The 20,992-nt window shown below is 39.6% G+C and overlaps 1 protein-coding gene across 1 annotated transcript in view; it reads left to right on the forward strand.

Annotated features, from left to right (window-relative positions):
* RASGRP1 (RAS guanyl releasing protein 1) overlaps positions 1–20,992 on the forward strand; it is a 67,377-nt gene that overhangs the window by 23,440 nt on the left and 22,945 nt on the right. Inside the window, 8 exon segments of the mRNA XM_067558046.1 lie at positions 3,559–3,664; positions 5,939–6,001; positions 7,598–7,729; positions 8,977–9,130; positions 13,625–13,798; positions 14,459–14,575; positions 15,129–15,404; positions 20,160–20,240. Coding sequence (XP_067414147.1) covers positions 3,559–3,664; positions 5,939–6,001; positions 7,598–7,729; positions 8,977–9,130; positions 13,625–13,798; positions 14,459–14,575; positions 15,129–15,404; positions 20,160–20,240 — 1,103 coding nt within the window.

A 20,992-nucleotide genomic window follows, 5' to 3' on the forward strand; every position in this document is an offset into this window, starting at 1 on the left:
GGCGCACCTCCTCCTGTCTCTTCAGTACTCTCTCTACACCAGGAGAGCCAGGAACAGACGGTATAAAGCAAACTATCAGAATTATACCACCTATGGGTTCCCCTAAACAAGGGGAATCCTCAACTGGCTGCTCAAGCCCTCTTTCTGTCCCATTGTGCTGCCGAAGCAGCAACCAAAGATATGAACTAAACATTTTTGCTTATCAAGATGCTTTTGTTCAAAACATACCCTTAAGCCTTTAAAGAAGGGAAGCTGTTAAGGCCAAAGTGTTTCTGTGTGAAATATACAACAATCGTCTCCAAAGCCACAATTTGGGTTTCTTTTGCACAGCCATATTATGGTGGAGTTTTTTTGCTGCTCAGATGGTCTTTTTAGGCATATAAGGCCCAACTCTGCCCTCAGTTACATGAGTGCAAGGCCTCTAGACTTTCACCCTTATAACTGAAGTGAGAATTGGTGCCTTATAGACTGAGATGGGATCAATAAACTAAGCCTTTCTTTAGGCAGGCTAGCCTAGTCCAATGATATAGAAAAAGTACTTGCGTACTTGGAACTGTGGGTAGAACTATTAAAGAAAGATGTGTATGAAAAGGTTTAATGGAATGCAAGTAGAATGTTTCAGTTTACAGGTATGTAAATGGGTACGGTTTGACCAGATTTAACTTCATTGCTTTTAAGAGGACTGATGGGTTGCAGCAATAACTAAGAGCTACAAATGAGCCAGAAAGAAAACTAATGCATAGTTAAAAAATGAAGACAGCTATTAATTCTAAAACAAGATTTAGTCAAACTAATGTTGATGAGGGAACTACCATGTAGACAATTTGAGCAGTTTAATTTAAAATAGGTACAAGAAATGAGACATGCAACAGATTGCCAGCTTCAGCATAATCAGGGTTACTCACCATTGGTGCACCCCTTGTGCCCACATTTAGGGATTAGCTCTCCACAGTCTGATACCCTCTTTCTTCCCTTGCTCATGTTGTGGCACTTCTTACTCTTTAGGAACTGCAGTGCTTCATCTTAGTGGCTTAGCCCTCCAGCCAGGTCACTATGTAGTCCAGGTGTCATTCCAGGCAAGTTTTCCTGTTTAAGACTGTACCGCCTTCCCAGTGGCTGGTAGAGGAACCCAGACCTGCTCTCTACTCTGGGTTCCAGCCCAGAGACCCTACAATCAGCAGCAAAGGTCTGGACCATCTCAACCCTTGCTGCTCTTTCCTAGGCTCCTTCCTTGTCCTCCCACTACAAGCTTTCTTCTTCATCCACTATCTATATATACCCTTCCCCTCAGTATCAAGATCCCAGGGCTACTGCTCCCCTGACTCTCCCCCCCAACCTTCCTAGGCCCAGTAAATAACTACAAACTCCCTTTCTGTAGCCCCCTTCTATTCTCCCTTCCTGGCTTTATACAAGCCCTACCTACTCCTGCCCAGATGGGCTTCATCTTCAATTAGTGCTTGTCAGACAAACCTAAGTCTCCTTCCAGGTGCAGTTTATAGGGTTAATTATCTCCTTCTGAGCCACTTTAACCCCTTCAGGGGTGGTGAGTGGTGAACACCCCCTCACAGCCAGCAACCAAAGTAAGCCGTTTAAATACATTCAAGAAGAAGTGGGACATGTTTCAAAATCACACAAGGTTAAAAGCACCCTTAATTGAATTGGAGCTGTTAAGGTAAAGTTCTAGGATGTTTCCTGAGTCTATAAAAACTGGCTATGAAATGATGGTAGAACTATATCTTCTTTTAACTGATGGAAGTCCAGTATTTAACACAGGGCAATCCATAATACAGAAATCTTCATTAAAGTGAGTGAGTTAAGGCACGAAAGCTGAAGAAATTTACAAACTGTTGACTTAAAGGTGACCCAACTTCTCCTGTCTTTGATATACAACTCAGACACAAGAGAAGGAGGCTGACTTTGCATCCTTAGGCAAAGACTTAGGCAGGATTCTCATCCTAGAGTTTTGATCAGTAAAAGAAATTCCAGATCTGGAGTCCACCTTCCCCAGTTGGTACCTTTCCTGTATGATAGCACCCAAGCCCTTGTCTGACAGCTTCCTCTACATCAGTGTTTCTCAAATAGCGTTCTGCGGAACCCTGGGGTTCCGCAGGCTGAGTTGAAGGGTTCTGCGAAAAAGTGGAACCGCGCCACCGAAATTAACAGAAATCACGCGCCGGCGAACAGCTGTGATCGCGCCGCCGAACAGCTGATCGTGCCACGGAAAACAGCTTAGAGAGCGCACCACCGAAACCAGCCTACACCGTGCCGCCAAAAAGGGGAAGATTTCCTGGACTTGTCGGCAGAGGGTATGGCATGGCCACGCAAGGGTGCCACGGCGAAATATAATTGAGAAACACTGCTCTACATTATATTGTTTTTTAGGTGGATTAACCTTGACAACACCTTCATATGGGTGATATGCCACTTGAAAATGTTTTTCCTCTAACAATATGTGCAGCAACCTGTGCCCTGTGCCTAGTGTTTTGCCTACTGTTTCCATTTTGCCTTCTCATTAAGATTGCTTCAAGAATATTTGTATGCTATTTTTGTTTTCAGCTGTTCTTCTCAACTAGTAATATAAATGCAGGCTCTTAGAGGAGAATATATTTAAAAGCACTCAAATGGGTTACATTTTATTTTCAAATTGCAAGTCAGAGTCCAATTTCTTTTTGAACTAGCCAGCCTCTCTTTCCAGAGTTGGTATAAAAATACCTTCTTTGAACATTTATCAAACACTCTGTGTAATTATATTTGCATTTATGTAATACATTTACTATAATGTTAATTTAAACATGCCTGAAATACTTAATGTCCTGGATGCTTCCCAAATATAGATATAAGAAACACAAATTGTATCTAAAAACTAGTACTTGTACCGTGAATATAATGGATAAAGTAAGAGAACTTGTGTTAGGACTCTTGGAGCTAGTTTTTTTTTTTTTTAATTAAGTGACCACTTAGCTGGACTTCTTCACATGTAAAATCTCCTAATGTACACACTCTTATTGGGATTGTGCACACATAGTTGTGTGCAAGTGTAAATCCTGACTTGTGGGTGTACTTTAGCGTCTTGTGCATACAAAGCAGGTATGCAAAAAATTGCACATGCCCTTTTAAAATCTGCCTGGTAAGACCTGCATTCAGTTCTGCAACTGACTCACTATTTGATTTGCGTAAGTCACCCAACCTAATTTCCCCACCTCAGTTTATCAATTTGTTTCCGTGATTATATTCACTTTTTAAAATTAAGCATGTGCTTATGTGCTTTGTTGGATTGGGACCGATATGCTTGTGTATCTCTGCAGGATGTTTTGAGGTTCAATTAATCTTTGTAAAAGGTTTCTCAATTCTTGGATGAAATGTTCTGTGTAAGTACAAATGTTTTTATGCATCTCATCTTGCAAAATAATCATCTCACAGATGCAACTAAGTAGCTACTGTGTCTGATATCACATAGGTGAGCAAGCCTGATCAGAACTGGAACGTTGATAAAACCTATCATCTTGTATGACAAGTCTTTTTATGTTCCCGATAAGAATGTTTCACCTCACTTTTCAGATTCAGAGGGAAACCTGTGTCAAAACAACCAGCTGCTACAGATAACACTGACCATGCACAGAGTTATCATCCCCTCTGAAGACGTGCTCCAAAAACTAATTGATTTATATCCTTTATAATGCTCGCCTGTAGTTATTAAGGTCAGGTAAGACAGAAATACAGTGATGAAATGTTAAGTAAAGTGTATCCAACTTACTGGCTCTATATTAATAAATTGGTGCATTCACCTCTGCATGTCATGATGACCGAGAAGCTAAATTTAGTGCTGAAGAGAAATCAGAGTATTTTTTAAAAAGCCTGGGAAGATGTTATTAATGGTTTAGGGTAGAAGGTATATGGAGAAGGCTTTCCAGCAAATTATATGGCAGTTGCAATTTCAGATCCAGTATTTGTAATTATTTATGTACAGAAAGATCTTCATATTGTGCTAAACTAGTCTATGTCTGAAAATTATTGCAAGATATGCAGTAAGTCTTGGATTGCCTTCTCCATGCAAATAAAAATCAAAATGTTCAAAAAAGGGAGTGCGTACATTTCAAAACAATCCCCACTCTATTTATATTATTTGAGTGCTCAAAGTTTTGTGAAAATATCTTTTCACAAGATGAGTGTGTGGCTCATACACTCATAAAAAAGATGCCAAAGGCATGAATACTGGCAGAATTGCTCTCTCTTATCTAGCAACTTCTTAGCTGTGGAAGATACTGCCTAACTATTAGCTTTACTGAATATTTGTTCATAAATATTGGAGCATAACATAATTAGGGACCAATTCTGAGAGATACTAAGAACTTCTGAGTCAGGCATTTACTTGTACAGCTTGTTTTAGTTAGAACTTCCCCCCACCACAACTCTAATTGGTTTCCAGTTAGCACAGTTGTGCAAAACAGTCATGCCATGACATTAGCAGTCAGACTGTCCTAGACACCCACAACATGCAACACCCAAGATATAAAGCAGTTACTTTTTGGAGTGTAGAATCAGTGGCATTTAATGTAGGGACCTGCATTTCCTCAGAAATCACAAGATGTGGAGCTCAATTCTGCCTTCTCTTCTTACATGGAGCCACTCCCCTCTATTGTGTAAATGAAACAAATAGCTGATTTACAGATGCAGCTTCCTTCCCAGTGTCTAGAAAATAACCCTGTTTTCAATCAGTAACAGTTATCTATAACTGGAGCAGCACCTTTGCAAGTGAAGGCAGAATTAGGTCCATCACCTGTAAAGAACTAGAATATCATCTGTATATGGATAGAGATATTAGTGTGAGGGCTTTCTGTTCTACAATAGTAGAAACAAAAGGGACTTGATTCCACACCAACCCATATATACCATCTGATCACTTCTAGAGGCCTCAATCCTCAATAAATAGGAGTTGGTTTCAAATTTGCCTCAAGATGTTGCTGACAGCTCCATGCTCCTTTCTGATCATTTTTTAATAATGGAGCAAAATAATTGGTTACATCTTCACTGTGAACTTAAGTTTTCTGCAGTTACAGAAATAATTTGTCAATTTTTAAATTCCACACATTTAGATTTCCCAGCCAGATGTAAGTATTTGCAAAGCCAATGGTGGAAGAAAGCAGATTTAAATGGATCAGCTAATCTGAGTTTTTGAAGTTGCCTTCAGATTTCCAGCTCTACCACTTTTCATCCCCCCAAAATTACATGACCAGCTCTGGAGGATTACATGACCCCATTTGCAGTAGATTTGGGTCACATTTAGTTTTGATCTGACCCTGTGACAGTCTGTAAATTATCTTCTTTAAATAGGTGCACAATACAGAATAAAATGATGCAAAAAAGATCTGCAGGAAAAAAATATCCATAATGCCCATAATATATTTTTCCTGAACTGATCTTACATATCAGTAAATTGCCATTTATAGAATAAAAATAAATGTTCTATCTGAAGTTAATATATATTTCAAACTTCAAAAATATTTCTCTCCAGCAATATCTCCAGTAAATCACAATACTTAACGAGCAGTTCTCCAGAAAAAATGGTCCTTGATTAATTTAGTATTATTTTATAACCTTTTGTTTCATACTTTGACAAGCTGTATGGACAAGTTCTAATGAAAATTGGGAAGCAAATTACCAAGAAGCAAACTAAAAAGCAAAGCTTCATTTAACTACTTAACACCTCTCAGCACTTGATCAAATGTTATTATTTATAATTGTCCTATTTATAGCTGTCTTTCACTAATGATTTCAGAAGTACCATATGCACCAAAGACCTGATCCAATGTCCATGGAAGGCAGTGGAAAGGTTCCCACTGGCTTCAGTCAGTGAGCATTGGATCAGGCCCAAGAATACTGAACATGTCAAGTTTCAGATCATGGATGAACTACCATGTTTTCCTTAGCAGTTCTCTACATACCTGGATGCTTTAGAAAAGAAATCTTCCATGCTTTGTGTAAAGATATGCTATTTTGTAAGGTAAGAATTTTTTGCATTATGTATCTCTGGAATAAAATAAGTGATACGATGATGTGCTAGCAATTATTGTTAAAGCTGGTCACATGGTGCCACATATAAAAGTACCTTGCATTTCTTAAGTTAGCATTCAAAAGAGGAATGATATTCCGTAGATTTCCTTAAAGTTTTACTTAAACATATTTACGCACCCTGGACCAAATGACCTGGTGCAAATCCATTAAAATCAATGAATGAATTTAGCTCCATTTTATTGGGGCATAATTACAAGCCTGATCCTCCAAGAACCTGACTGTCCTCAACTTGTATTGACGTCCCTGAAAGTTGAGGGTGCTCAGCAACGGTTGAATTGTGCCCTATGTTACCATACAGTTCTGTCTTTCAAATAAAGCAATGTTGAATATATCAGTATGAAGTATAACTCCCCCTTGCATTCAATAGGAAGTTCTACTTGATTTCAGTGTTACCCTTGGAAATTATTTCTTTTTTCCTTTATTACATTTAATTTAATGGTTGATATTTTAGTTTAGAGAAGGCTTTTATTAAAGAGTCAGCATTTATCAACAATTTTTGCACAGCATTAATGCTTTTATTGGTACTTAGACCAGGAAATAACTAGTTACTGCTGGCAAATGTTGGCTTTTTAACAGTGACCATATTACCTCAAAAAGGGGTACTTCATTAGTGCAGAGTGGTTCAGTATTTTACAGGACGATTATGGAATAAATTTTCAAAGGCCTTCAAATTGTGCACTTGTAAAATTCACAAATGCATACACCTATGAGAGCGTACACGTCCATTTGTTAGAGCAAACCCAGGTTTTGTGCATGCATGGCTTACAAGCCAAATAAGCTGAATGGAAAGGTGAGACATAATACATGCAATCTGACTACCTCATATACAAGGCTCTGTTTCTCAGAAAATATTTGTACCTATCAAGTGAAACTGTATCACCCATAAAATGTCCGTTTATTTATGGGTGGTGGGTTCCCCACCCCCAATATATAACAGACAAAAATCATCCAGGAACAGGGCATTGCCTTCACTGTCAAACTAGTGGATTTCAATAAACTGTATAAGAGTTTGTTGTACAATTTGGTGATACAGATAAGCACCATATAAAGACAAAGTAATAGGCTAGATCATCGCTTATGTAAATCAGTGTAGCTCCATTGAAGTGAGTGGAGCTACACTGATTTACACAAGCTGATAATCTGCCCAATATATTAAAAGGTATGAGCAGTAAACCAATGCACTGTGTTATTTAATATATACATATGTCTACATACTATGCTGAGATGATCAGATAGATTGAAGTTTGTCACATATACAGATGGAGAATGTTGTTACAAAGCAATAAAACCAAGTTGGTAATGTTAATCCATGTGTTTGATTCTTGCATTCTAAACTCTCTATTTGGATAGAACAGTGTACTTTGGAGAAGGTATTTTGAAGCAAAATTTAAAATCTGAGTGACCAGAAGAAAATACAAGTCATAAGCCAGACTGGATGTCTGCCTTGCAGCATTACCGATGTTGCAGTTACACAAATAACCAGCAAAATTCTTTATTTTATTATTATGTTTTCCATTCACAATAGGTATTGGATAACAGAGTTCTGGATCATGTTCAAAATGGATTCTAATCTAACTAACACCATGGAGGAATTTCAGAAATTGGTGAGAGCTAATGGTGAGGAGTTACACTGTCGCCTAATTGACACAACTCAAATGTGAGTGTCAAGGTTTTAATATGTTTGGAAAACAAAATGTTGTCATCTCACTTCCCTAAAATAATAGTAACATATCTCCAACAGCTAGTCTAGGAATAGTTCCAAGTGTCCTATATTAGCAATGTGCAAAAGATCTCCCTTTACTAAGGATGAAATTTACCCCTGTGCAGAGGGCCAGCATGTGACAATTTAAGTCCCATTAAAGCTCTCAAAATAGGGCTTAAGTTTAACTTAATTGCTGCAGAGACCTTGTGCTGACCCTCTGCACAGGGTGAACTTCACTCTAAGGAACATAGAAGACTTTAATTGAAGAAAGATTTTGAAAGACCTAATTCCTTGAAAGGGCAATGAGAAAGGAGAACACATTTTACTCAGAGTGTACATGAGGTAAAAGAGCGGTATTTTTTAAAGCCAAAGTTCAGGTCACTAGTGAGACAATAGACGGTTCATTTCATTATGTCTAATTCCTAATGTTGTTTTATGCTTTTTGCTGTATTAAAGGTTTTATAATCTGGTCAAGAACAAATCCCAGAGTATCTAGAAAAATAATGGGAGCTGTATCTCATGTAACTCTCTCCTGAGAAGAGACTCTTCCCATTTTAAAAAAAGATTGAGAAACAGGCAGCAGAATTTGAACCACTATTCAGAGCTGGCCATAGAGTGTAGACATCCATATTGGATTCAACCCAGCTGCCCCTGAAGACAATAAGGGGCAATAACAAGGCATAATGGACAGACCAAGTCCTGTTGCCACTGAAGTCAGTGGCCATTGACGTTAATGGGACAGTGGATACAGAAAACATGAGAGTTAGACACAGCAATGCTGAGATGTCACTGTGGCTGTATTCTGCTTCATAATGTAATTTTACTATTTTTAAATGATACTTTAAAAATGCATGTTAAAAAAAATTCAACAAGACTAGTGTCATAAAATCTTTTATTGGACCAACTTCCAGTAAAAGATATTATCTCACCCACGTTGTCTCTCTAATGTCCTGGGACCACCCATGTTGTCTCTCTAATGTCCTGGGACCAACCTGGGACCAAGCACTGCATATGTCATAATATCCATCATTCATAATGAACATAAAGAAATTGTTCTTTTTAAATTCAGATCGTTCATTGTTTTCAGTTGCAATAAATCATGCAACTGATGTAACCATGTTTTTGGGGAAAATGTAAATTAATTTTTCTGCAGAAAGCAACCTCAATTTTAGTGTAAACTTTTTCCTATTTTTTATAAAAAGAAATTCCCGGGATTGGTCCAGAAAGCTTACTCAGCGCATAAAGCCCAACACCAGTAAGAAAAGGAAAGTCTCACTTCTCTTTGATCATCTAGAGCCGGAAGAGTTATCGGACCACCTTACCTACCTTGAATTTAAGTCCTTCCGAAGAATATCAGTAAGTGATCAGCTTTTGGCTAGGAAAAACAAAACAACTAGCCTCCTGTGTATGTGATTGGACTCACTTTCATCCTAATCCTTACTTTGTTTTTTCAAAAAGTATGTATATTGGGTCAAGGGAGCTAGCAATGGAGAGGGTAGACAGTCTTGACTCTCCTTATATTCAGCAGCAAGTGGGGATGGGGAGGAAAGGTTGAAGAACAAGCTATCTCCTTTCACTCAAAAGAATGTTTAAGCTGATGCAGATGAGATGGGGGTGAGGGAGACTGGAGAGAGCAAAGCACAGCGGGAGCTAGGTTGCCTGCTTCTGTCTCCCTGGGGTACTCACCCCACTATGACAGAAAAGGGGTGCTGTAGCACTTCTTCAGAAGGGCTCCTGGGAGAGTCCTGAAACCCCTTAAATATTGAATTAACACTTTTTGTTTTAAACAGGCCTATTGGAGCAGTACCTGACTATCTTTTTTGTCACAGAGTGAGGGTTGGGGATACAGCAACACTAAAGGTTGTTTGGCACTCTTCATGTGGCAAACAAAAGAGTGCACAGTAGGTTCAAAGTAGCAAGGAGGGGCAGAGTGTTTGTGGGTACAATTTATCCCTTCCCCACCCCCACCCTCCACCCCGGAAATGTGTACAACATTGGTTTGAAAGCTGCTGAGATAAAGTGCTCAGCTAAAAGAACAAAGAGACTCATCTTTTGGATGGTGGCACTAGAATCTGAAGTGTAAGTCTTGCAGTTAGAGGGATGTTAAACAGATTGCAATGTCTGTCTCATACTCATGCATCAGTGCACTTTATTTTCAGCTCCAGGTACATGACTCCTCATGTGTTATGTTAAAATCTAACAGCTTTGAGCCTGAAGTCACGCATTAACGCATAGGCTCCTACCTGTAGGCAGTAATAATATTTAAGGCTTATATAATGCTTAACATTTTCAAAGCTCTGTGAAGACATTAATTCATTAATGATTAATGTTGGGCGTAACAAGTATGATGCACAGTCAAAGGCTTGGCTCACTCATAGTTCTCAGCCAGTTACTTAGCTGTGTGACATGGGTTCCTGCATATTTTAATAGTGATAATCTGATATAAAAAATTAGTTTGCTGGGATCTTGTGTAGGAAAAGAAAGTCCTTTATCCATTAAACAGTGTGATTATTTAGCTCCTCACAGAATGCATCCCTTCTATAGTAATCTATAATACTTGTCTCTGTTATGGGAGAGACTATGCAAATTAGAAGATATAATGCTAGCATGGGGCTAACTAGTCATAGGTTCATTCATTCTAAGGCTAGAAGTTACCATCAAATCAATAATGTTCATCTAGTATTTTCTGTATTGTGGCCCAGTAGCTTGTGTCTGACTACAGCATATCTTCCAAAAAGGCATTTAGTCTGGATATTGAGAGAGAGAGAATCCACCACTTCTCTTGGTAGTTTGTTCCAAATGTTAATTACCCACACAAACAAAACACCAACAACTTTTATTTCTCGTTTGATTTTGTCTGGTTTTAACTTCGTTATTTCATCCAAAGTGTTCATGCCTGCATTTAATTCTGAGCATGTCTGATGTGAGCAAGATGTTACCAATGCAAAAGTATAGGTTTTAAGAGCTAAGCTTTTGAGTTCAAATGGAATTGTGACAGAATGGTGGAATGGTGTTTATTCATAGAGTCTGCTAACCTATGTAAATCCTAAATCTGACAATAGCTAAGCCACTTGAACTTCAGGAGAGGCTCACATAGAATGAGACTTTTTTTAGGACAGTATGTTGCTGAACTAAATTTAATGGTGTTACAAGACTTGTGGTTTCCATTTTACAAAAAAATACCCATTTCACACTCCCTGAAGCAAGTACTCAGAAATCAGGTCTATGAGATTTCACCTCCTGAATGCTCCCAGCATTCCAGACCACAGTTTTGCCATTTGAATTCCACGCCTCCTACTGTCTAGTTGTGGGATGCACAATCGGTCCCCTTCGAAGGCTTCCCCAATTATCTAAAAAAGATGCTAAGGTGTGCTGATGAATGACTGATGCTCAAATACTCTGAGCTGAGAACATCATTGCTCCAGCACTGCAAGCTAGAGCAAGAACAATATGATCTTTGAACTCAGATCTCTCACATGGCCATATATGAGTCAATGTTGTTTTCAGTTGTTTCATTCAGCCTTTGTCTTGTTCAGTTTGGGGCAGAAGAATGGTGTTTGTTCTTAGTACAATTGCAACTCAGATGAAAAAGTATGTTTATTCAGAGTGCAAAATTACTTTCAGTTCCAACCTTGTTAAATAACCTTGTTAATAAATTCAGACACCAAAATCTTCTGAAATCTTGGCTAATACATTATATAAAATGTGTCCAACGTTATAAGGAAATATTCTGGCCTTTTCCAGAGGTGAGAACTTCTGGTAACCAAGATAATCTAATCAAATGTACTCATTATTGTATTGAAACCAATACAAAGACAATAATTATATAGTTAGATACTGAAAAATTATCCAGCACCATCGAGTGGTTGCTTGAGTTCCACATTATTGCCAAATCTGGCTTTGGTCCAAAATTCAAACAATGGATGTGAACATGCTGTAATCTCACAGATAGCTCTTCTTATTAGTATTAATATTTCTTCCATTTTTAATTTAGCAAGGGGAACAAAGCAAGGTTGTCTGATGTCATCTTCGCTTTTTTACATGGATTTTGAACCCTAGATAGGTAGGAAGAAAGAAAGAAAAAGGCAGGCTGTAGGGAACATAAAGCAGCCTTGTGCTGAAAATTTACTACTTTTTGTTACAGATCCATCTCTTTCAGTTTCAATTTTTATAGGCTTACTAAAGGAATTAAATTTCCAGTCAGTACCAAATTAATTTTCATAAGTCAGAATTGGTGCATGGGGTGAGCATATGAGCCTAAATTCAGTTTGAATTATTTCAGAATGAATCAAATATTTGCATATTAAATTATCCTGAAGTATTAAGGAAATTCAGAGACTGGTCATAGTTTCAGCAAATGGAATCAGATAAATGAATCTCTCTTGATCTTGATGAGTAAAGTGGCTTTGATAACGATGAGCATCCTTCCTTGATCGAAGGCAGGTGTTTCCTTACACTTTAGATCATTTTGTGGTTATATTAAATAAGACAACATTGTTGCAAGCTATATGGCAACAGAAGAAGTCACAGGCCTGATTCGGATATTACATTGACTTCATTTGAATTGCTCCTGCTTTACACTAGTGTAAGTGAGATCAGAATCAGGGCTCTGAGAGAGGGAAATTGGAGGGAAGGTTTAACTTTGTTAAAATTAAGCTACTTTTCGAAGGGCTGGATTGAGCCATTAAACTCATCTCTAACCTTCCCTGAAGGACCCCTGGATTAACTGAATCAATGAAGTTGCTGAAGGTGGGACAACTACATGTGGCTCTCAAACCAACCTGGGTTAGAAGGCTCGAAGCCAACACTGACTCGTCTAGATAGACCATCCCAGCTGGGAATGCAGGATTGAAGGTCCTGTCTCTCTTCCCACCCTTGTTCCCTTACTGGTCTGCCACTAATACTGATTGACCCCATGGAAATGCTTTCCACACACCTCCTGTTTCCTCCCTCAGACTGGCTTCAATGCGAAGGTCAGACATGAGTGGCCTTGGCAAAATGCACAGCCACATATTCCAGGTTAATGTAAATTAAAAGCTTCTAGATCAGACAGTGCTTTTGCATCTCATGTTTTACCTTGAGGAATGACCACAAGATGGCTGTAATACTTAGTTAATTCACATCAGTTTCTTTTGGAATGGGTGCATAGAAGAAAACTCAATTTGTTTTCACTACTAGTAGAAGTCAGTAGTTTTTGGACACTAGAATTCTAATCGTGATCACTTACATATCCCACAAGAACCTCCCTTTTTTGAAAGATCCTAATTCAAAAGATGATTGCTGCTTACTAACAGCTCTAAATTAAAAAAATATCATACCTGTCACTTTGTCTGCCTTCAAACACATAAGTGGAAGGTGCAACACTGGAAGCATTAAGACAGAATTCCACCACAAATCCATTTCATGAATATGTGAGAGGAATAGTACAGATTATGGGCCAGATTCTTTGATTCATCACAGCCACTTTGTGACACTCAAGCAACGTGAAGTGGACATGTTCTAGCTGGAGATGGCCAGTAGAAAATTTCCTGTGTGTAGGGGAAATCTCAGCTGGCATCAATTTGTCAGAGGCGTAGCTTCCTCTTGAACCAGCAGTCCTCCTATCATCTTTGGCATTATTGCATACTGGCAGGATGGGGGCATGGTAGAATGATATCAGACAGTGGCATAAGATCAATTGGAGAGCTCCAGCAGACTCCCAGACTGAAGCCCCTGTCCCCTGTGCTGAGTGGATAGATAAATACAGTAACATTATGCATTTTACATTTCATTTAGAAAGAAGATCTGTATCTGCGCACAGACTCCGTGGAATATACAAAGTCTGGATGAGATTTAATTTTGTTTTTTTAGTTCTCAGATTATCAGAATTACATTGTAAACAGCTGCGTAAAGGAGAATCCAACCATGGAAAGGTCCATTGCTCTTTGTAATGGTATCTCCCAGTGGGTACAACTAATGGTACTCAGTAGGCCAACCCCGCAGCTTCGGGCTGAAGTGTTCATCAAGTTTATTCATGTTGCACAGGTCAGTTTAACTTTGACCTTTTTGTGTTTGCCATATGTCCTTTCTTTGAAATTGTCAGCCCTTTAATTATTCCTTCTTCACCAATACAATGAGGTCAGCTGGGAGGGGGAGTTGACAGTAGTCTGTTTTTATACCAAATGCTGGAGTATCACCTTATTTTCAACTGCGTTAGGCCTAACCCTTGAGACCTATATTGCAGACCCGTTTGGCCAAAGCAGCTAGACTTTCTTGGAACCAATCAATACTTTTCCTTTCCCATCCAGAGGTGTCACTATTTAGAGCCTATTTTGCTAGAGAATTACTGGGATAAAGAGAACATGCTCAAGATTCTTCTGAGCAGAATTGAACATTGTTAAAATCTTACCTTTGAACTGAAGAGAGGTGTCCTTGGGAGACTTTCTGTGCTCGTAGAATAAAAAGGCTGTCTGTATAAAGGTATAGCCCACACACCACCCCAACAAATGAGAACATTGCTTGAGTATCAAAATGGAGTAAGATTGTTACAAATGGTAACCAAGAATGATGTGCTAGAAAAGAAATTTCTAGGAACTCCATAGAACCAATGGTATCTTGGACCCCAGCTGAAAAGGAAAGCATAGTTTGGATGTATACATGTCACAACTTCAAACCTTAAGTAATTGATACTGTTTGTCAACACAGAAGCTTCATCAGTTGCAGAATTTCAATAGTTTAATGGCAGTGATAGGAGGTCTCTGTCACAGCTCTATCTCCAGACTAAAGGAAACAAGTTCTTACGTTCCTCACGAGGTCAACAAGGTCAGTATCGCTTTCCTCCGTATCATAACCATACAATTTAGATCACATTAGACAATACAAATTGGATAATATTCAAATCATTTTTATTTTTTCCCCAGTTATGTTTAGATTAAAAGATTCTAAATACATAGTGACAGAAGGGAGGCGAGACTGGGAGTTGGTGACTTGAGGCTGTATTTTTAAGGCGATATAGTTAAAAATCAGCTTAATTTGTGAAGCTAAAATCTGAGGGATTAAGTGGCTCAGAATCAGAAAATATTGGTGGATTGCTTTTAAAAATATTGTTAAATGGAAGTTAATATTTGTGTAAGCAGTTGCAAACTAGGTTTCATTTGACACAAGTGGATTTAGACCTTTAGGGATACTTTTCTTTGGGTTGTTTTTTTTCCTTAATTTTGGCTTGGCTTTCTGGAGGATGAAAACACATCAGTGAACAATAGCATGGATTGCCCTATACCAACTGAAAAGAGAAAAATGTTCACATGAGCAAAATGATGAACACAGAAAATGTGATTTATTTTGATACTCTATTTATTTACTTGGTTTTTTTTAGGTTTTTAATGAAATGACAGAACTGCTCTCATCTTATAGGAACTATGACAATTATCGACGTGCCTACAATGAGTGCACTAACTTTAAAATCCCAATCCTTGGGGTCCACCTGAAAGACATGATCTCCCTTTATGAGGCCATGCCAAACTATTTAGAGGACCAAAAAATTAATGTGCATAAACTGCAGTCCCTGTATAACCACATAAATGAACTGATACAACTCCAGGAGATGGCGCCTCCCTTAGAGGCTAATAAAGATCTTGTTCATCTGCTCACGGTAAGTCTGTAAGATCACAGAAATACCACATATTTTGAACTGCTTTTCATGCATGTCTCAAGTATTTAAAGCTAAATATATAATTGTCTACAGCTAATATGAAAACATATCTAGGGTGACCAGATAGCAGGTGTGAAAAATCAGGATAAGGGATGTGAGGTAATAGGTACCTATATAAGACACAGCCCCAAATATCAGGATTGTCCCACTAAAAATCAAGACAGCTGATCACCCTAAACATATCTAAAGTTTCTGGGGTACAGTAGGTGTGTGATTGGTGGGTGTTGCAGTGGGCTTCCACCTACTAGCAATAGTTCAATATGGTGGCTGTCCTATTTAATGGCTATTGCTCAAGTGGGACAAGGGGAATCCAGGCTCACCCTACTCCACTGGGTTTTGACCCAGGGTCCAGTGAGGCTGACTCAGCTGCTCACCTGGTGCTGTGTGGCATTCAGGTTCTCATCAGCTTCCCTGAGTCAATTCCTACTCCAGTCTGCATCCCATCTGGCCACCACCAGATTCTGTGGAACATCACCTTTGGGCTTCTGGTTTACACCTCTGCTGTTGGGTGCTGGAGGCGACCCCCCCCCCTTCATTCACTAGCTTGATGCTGGCTAAGCCCAGTCCTCCCTGGGAGCTCCCAGGGTGTATCCTACTCTCTGGCTTGCTAGTCCCTGCCTGAGCTGCCTTTTAAACTCCTTCTCCAGTCTGAGCATGCTCGGCAAGGGTGTACGGGCGGGGCCTCCTTAGCCCATAAGTGTCCCTGAACCTTTGCTTGGCTAGTGAGGGGTTTATATATTCTGTTACAAGGAGTTATAGAATAGCCCTGGTGAGGACATGGGCTGCAGGGAAAGGTAGTGGGGGCTAAAAAGTTAGCTGAGTTTACTTGGCAGTATAGAGAGAGGTAGCTGATAATACATGCTGTTTGACCGTCTGCTTGGGTCTATTTCTGTAGAAAGGAATGGAGACATTTTTCTGTGCTCTCCTGTATTAGCAAGCACTGCCTGCACACTTTCATTAGGGAGGCACTCAAGTGCTCCCAGCCTAACTAGGAGCAGAGCTGCCTTTACTCCCTGGACACTCCTGGAAAGATAGGTCTTATAAAAGTCTCCAAGTATGCCGAAGGGGTTTGCTGTGACTGTTACCGATAGCAACTGCTCTGTGCTTCAACACGAGAAGGGGGAGGCATCATAAGATGCTGTTGGAGTAAAGGTACCTCAGTTTTGAGGAATATTTCACTTTTCTTTGTAAAACTGCAGTATGGTACCAGCAAAGATTGTCTGGAATTAACTTGTGTTTATCTGAGTGATTTGTGGTACTTTCCGGAATATCTCTGCCAGGACAATGTTACTAGTGCTGCAGGGATGCTATCCAAATTAAATAAGGGATGTTTGTGTGTCTGTTTTAGCTGCTCCTAGAACGTTATAAAAATATGAAGAATTTTTAATATGTACTTACTTTTCCCAGTTTGTGCTATTTATTTTTAGCAGGTTGCAATTTAACAAGATGGACCAGTTTTACTTTCAGCTTATGCAAAGCAATTAAATATGTACTTAACTTTAAGCACATTAGTAGCTCTATTGGCTACTACTGGGACTGTCCATGTGCCAAAGTAAAACATTGTGTTACTGAATTAGGACATTCAGGTTTTCCAACAGAGGTCTGTTAAGTGCTGAATTTCCCCTTCACCCCTCCAGAAAAAAAAAAAGAGCAAGCTTTTAATACCTTGTTTAAGTGTCCCTAAACTTTCTTATTTTCCATAACATTTCAGCAAAAACAATTTTACACATGAGAAGGATAGACAACGGCAGTCATTCACAATTTCAGTGCAAAACTTTGAAAATGGTGGGTGTTTTGTGACTGCCTATTCCTTCCACAGGTCCACATCAACCTCCATTCTGCTCCTCCCTATTGCCTTTAGTCACCTACTTTTACATCAGCAGACATGTCAGTTTGAAGAGGTGGTGGTAATTGCAGGGAGGAGTTAAGTATTTCATAGTGAAAATATTATTTGACAAATCTAGCTTGTTTTTTGAATTGCCAGAATTAAGATTTACTGGTTATTTGAAATTATCACTACAACTTCTGCAATAATAATTCTCAAGTGGCTTGTTATATGTATTTGATGTCAGAAACTTGAGCAACATTGTTCAGTTTTGGTTGGATATGTCACCTGCTATAGTTCTGGGCCCTGCTTATACAAGTATGAGGGATACCATCTTGGCTGGTGCAGCAGGAATTGAACTGAGGACCCTTAGAGCTAAGGTATGAGCTACTGTAGCTTGAGCTGAAGCTCTCTAGCTAGAGAACAGCTCTTGATTGGGTATAGGGGTACCTGTACACACATTCTTGGGTCATTTAAGTAACCATAACTCATAGAATCAGCTTTCTAGTGTGAATATTTGTGTGCAAGATTTCCAAATTTGCTTCTTGAGAAAATTCTCTGATATCAGCTGAGAATCTGTTATTTCTAAGAACTTCTTGCCACTAAGCTTATTTGCTGGAATATTTGCAGAAACAAAGGCAAAAGAAGAGGTAAACACAGGCACGCTTTTTTAAAAATTCTCTCTCAGTGACAGACTACCTCTCTCATCCAGGTGCAATAACAGCTCCTGTCTAAAATTAGTGGTGGATTCTTGCTATGAATAAGCAACCCCATCTTCTGCCTCTGGCATGTACTTACCCACACTTTATGATCCCATATGGGTTTGATGAATTCAAGATGTTGAAACAGCAGATTGCAGGCTGATAGCATAGACTGAGGTGAAAGTTTATAGCGATGAAGCTATGTGCCGTGCCTTGTTCTCCATGTCCAGTGATGGACCCTTGATGATGCTAACTGTTTGGAGGCTAGATGGTGCAGTTTAACTTCCACCATTATCAGATTTGGTCTGCATCCCAGTGTCCCATGATGGTTGGGTGGGTGGGTTAGTCTAGCCCTCCAGGTGAACCAAAAATTACCTCCTTTCAGGGCCCACAAAAATAGTCAAAAAGAAGGGAAAACCAAGACACACTAAACTATGGCTTCTTCATCAGGATCTGAGTGGACCCTTCTTCCCTCTGGTAAAGGGGCTCATGGCTTTTCATGTAGCACTGCCAAGCAGTCCTTTGCTCAGCTCCTCTCCAGTCTTCTTCCTTCAGCCCCATTTCCCTTTGACAAGATCAGAACTCCTACCCTGCTCTAGTCTCCGCCAGGGCAGAGAGGCGCACAGCAGTACGTACCATCTCCCTGAGCTCTCCTATACTGAGGCAAGACCTTTTATACCAAACATGCTTTGTTAGCAGCCTACCGTTCCCATGCTCACAGGACTACAAGTCTCAGCATCTTTGTGCGTGGATAAAGACTATATCACAAGAGTGAGTGGAATTCTGGCTCTCCTAAAGGCCTAAGCTCACCCTGTAGCCTCATCGCTGCCACCGCTGCTACTCCTGGTCCTCTACAAGTGCTCAGAAATGTCTGCTGGAGAAACTGACATGAGATGAGATGAGTCTATCCAATAAAACAGTTCCCAGAAAGTAGAGAGAATTCAGGAGGGCTTCTGGAAGTGGAGTCCTCTGCCAGAAATACACAGAACTAACACTTGGCCTTTGTGTGACGCAATAACAGAATTTTGGTCTTTCCAAAGAGATTTCCTTGTAAACATTAGTGTAATAATATGAGGCTCAAATCTCACATAACGAAACAAATAATGTAATGCCTGGGCAATAATAAACACAGGAACGCCATATAGTAAGAGTACAGTGGAGTGTAGCCCACTTATTTTCCCTGTAAAAAATGTAGTAGCATGTGAGGAGAAATCTCAAGCAATAGAGGCACTTCTGTGTAACTGTTGGAATTATAATAGTGTAAAATGTTCTAAATCCCTGTCTGCCAGATGCAGATTCATCGAGTGGGGTTAAGTGTCCTTCTGACTTCAGTAGGCCACTCAGAGACAGAGAGCACAGACTCATCCTATAAGACACCAATTTAAAATGGCTTCCATGACCCTGCTGAGCAGAGGGAAACCAAACGAGATACCATGCCACTTCCACAAATAACCAACTTGGCAAGAAACTCAACAGTCCTTGGGAACAACTTCCTTGAATTTTTGCATATCTTGTTAGTGCTAAACATGACCTGTACAGCTTCGATGATAACTTTTCTATTTTGGGTGGGAGGAGAAGGGGAGAAGAAGTCACTGTGCTTATGGGAGCCAGGTCAATTCAGAGAGGCTGGCTGGACTACTTCTCACTTTAGTTACATTGTATGCAGCATACTTGAATAAAATCTATATAGAAATTAACTCTAAATCATTAAAATCTTGAAAAACAATTTTTTTTGCTCCGAAACCTAATTTTGGGCCTAACTTCTTGGGTAGCTATTAAAGACAAATCTACCAAAATAGAGTTTGAATCATAAGTGCAGACAGGCAGACATCTCTCCTGGATGCTATAGTGCCACATTTTAATGTCTTGGGGACACAGCCTGTTATCAGGTCACTTATTAACTCTCACTGCTAGATACAGATATCTGATTGTGCTTGCGTTCGTTTGTCAGGCAACGGGAACAAGAGGTTGGAATTTGGAAATGTGCCCATTTCAAATTGCTGTCAGCACCCAGGCTTTGAATATGTGTTCCCCCAAATGCATGTTTTTGTAGCACAGCCTTAATTAATAATTACTTCACCTGCAGCTTGCAGGTGCACCAGAAACAAGTAAACCTACAGAATAACAGCAACTGCTTAGAGATTAATCCAGTTCTGTGTTTGTTTTCAGTTGTCACTTGATCTTTACTACACCGAAGATGAAATATATGAGCTTTCATATGCACGAGAGCCAAGAAGCCACCGAGCTGCAGTAAGAGCCTTTCCAGAACCTTAACAAAATGATGTAACAGTAATACATCTTTCATCTCTGTAGACACTTTGGTTTAGGCTATGGCTCATTAAAGACACCAGTGTGTTTGTGGTATATCTTTATGTGACAAACAGCACGGTAGTGAAGCAAAACAGTAATAATAACTCTCTATATGGGCCTGCTTCTCTTCTCACTCTTAGATCAGTGTAATGCCATTTATTTCAAATAATTTGAAATACATGCAGTTACTCCTGATTTATACCAACATGAGGAGCCCCATTGGGTAGCCCCATTTGTAGTGAACTCTTAATTCCTCTAAAGTGATTGGGCTCCAAGAATTCCAATAATCCGGCTCAAGGCAGTTTTGTAATTTTTTCTTTTAACCAATGTGGAAAAGAAAGCTGCTTACTGTGACGCTCTCTCAGGGCACCCAGAACTGCAAGTCACCTTATTAGCCCCCTGCCTTTGCCAAAGAGAGATTTGCTGTTGCTAAACTGAGTGACAGTGCCCTGCCACTCCATTTGGTTCACCAGCCAAACAAATGCCTTAGGACTGTGCCAGCAGCTAACACTTGGTGCACCCCAGTTCCCAAGACCCCTGGAAGAGCATTCCCCTGCAGTATCCAGCCCCTGTCATTGGACGCTCAGAACTTGGCAAGTTCACTGACTCCAGAGAGACAGAATACAGACCAGCTTATTAGCTCCACTTTAATATTACAGCACTGAGATGAAGTTACAATAAAACCAAGAATA

Source organism: Emydura macquarii, unplaced genomic scaffold (genome assembly GCF_026122565.2).
Source record: "Emydura macquarii macquarii isolate MOO-44397 ecotype Brisbane River unplaced genomic scaffold, CSIRO-AGI_Emac_v2 contig_1876, whole genome shotgun sequence".
Taxonomy (NCBI): domain Eukaryota; kingdom Metazoa; phylum Chordata; order Testudines; family Chelidae; genus Emydura; species Emydura macquarii.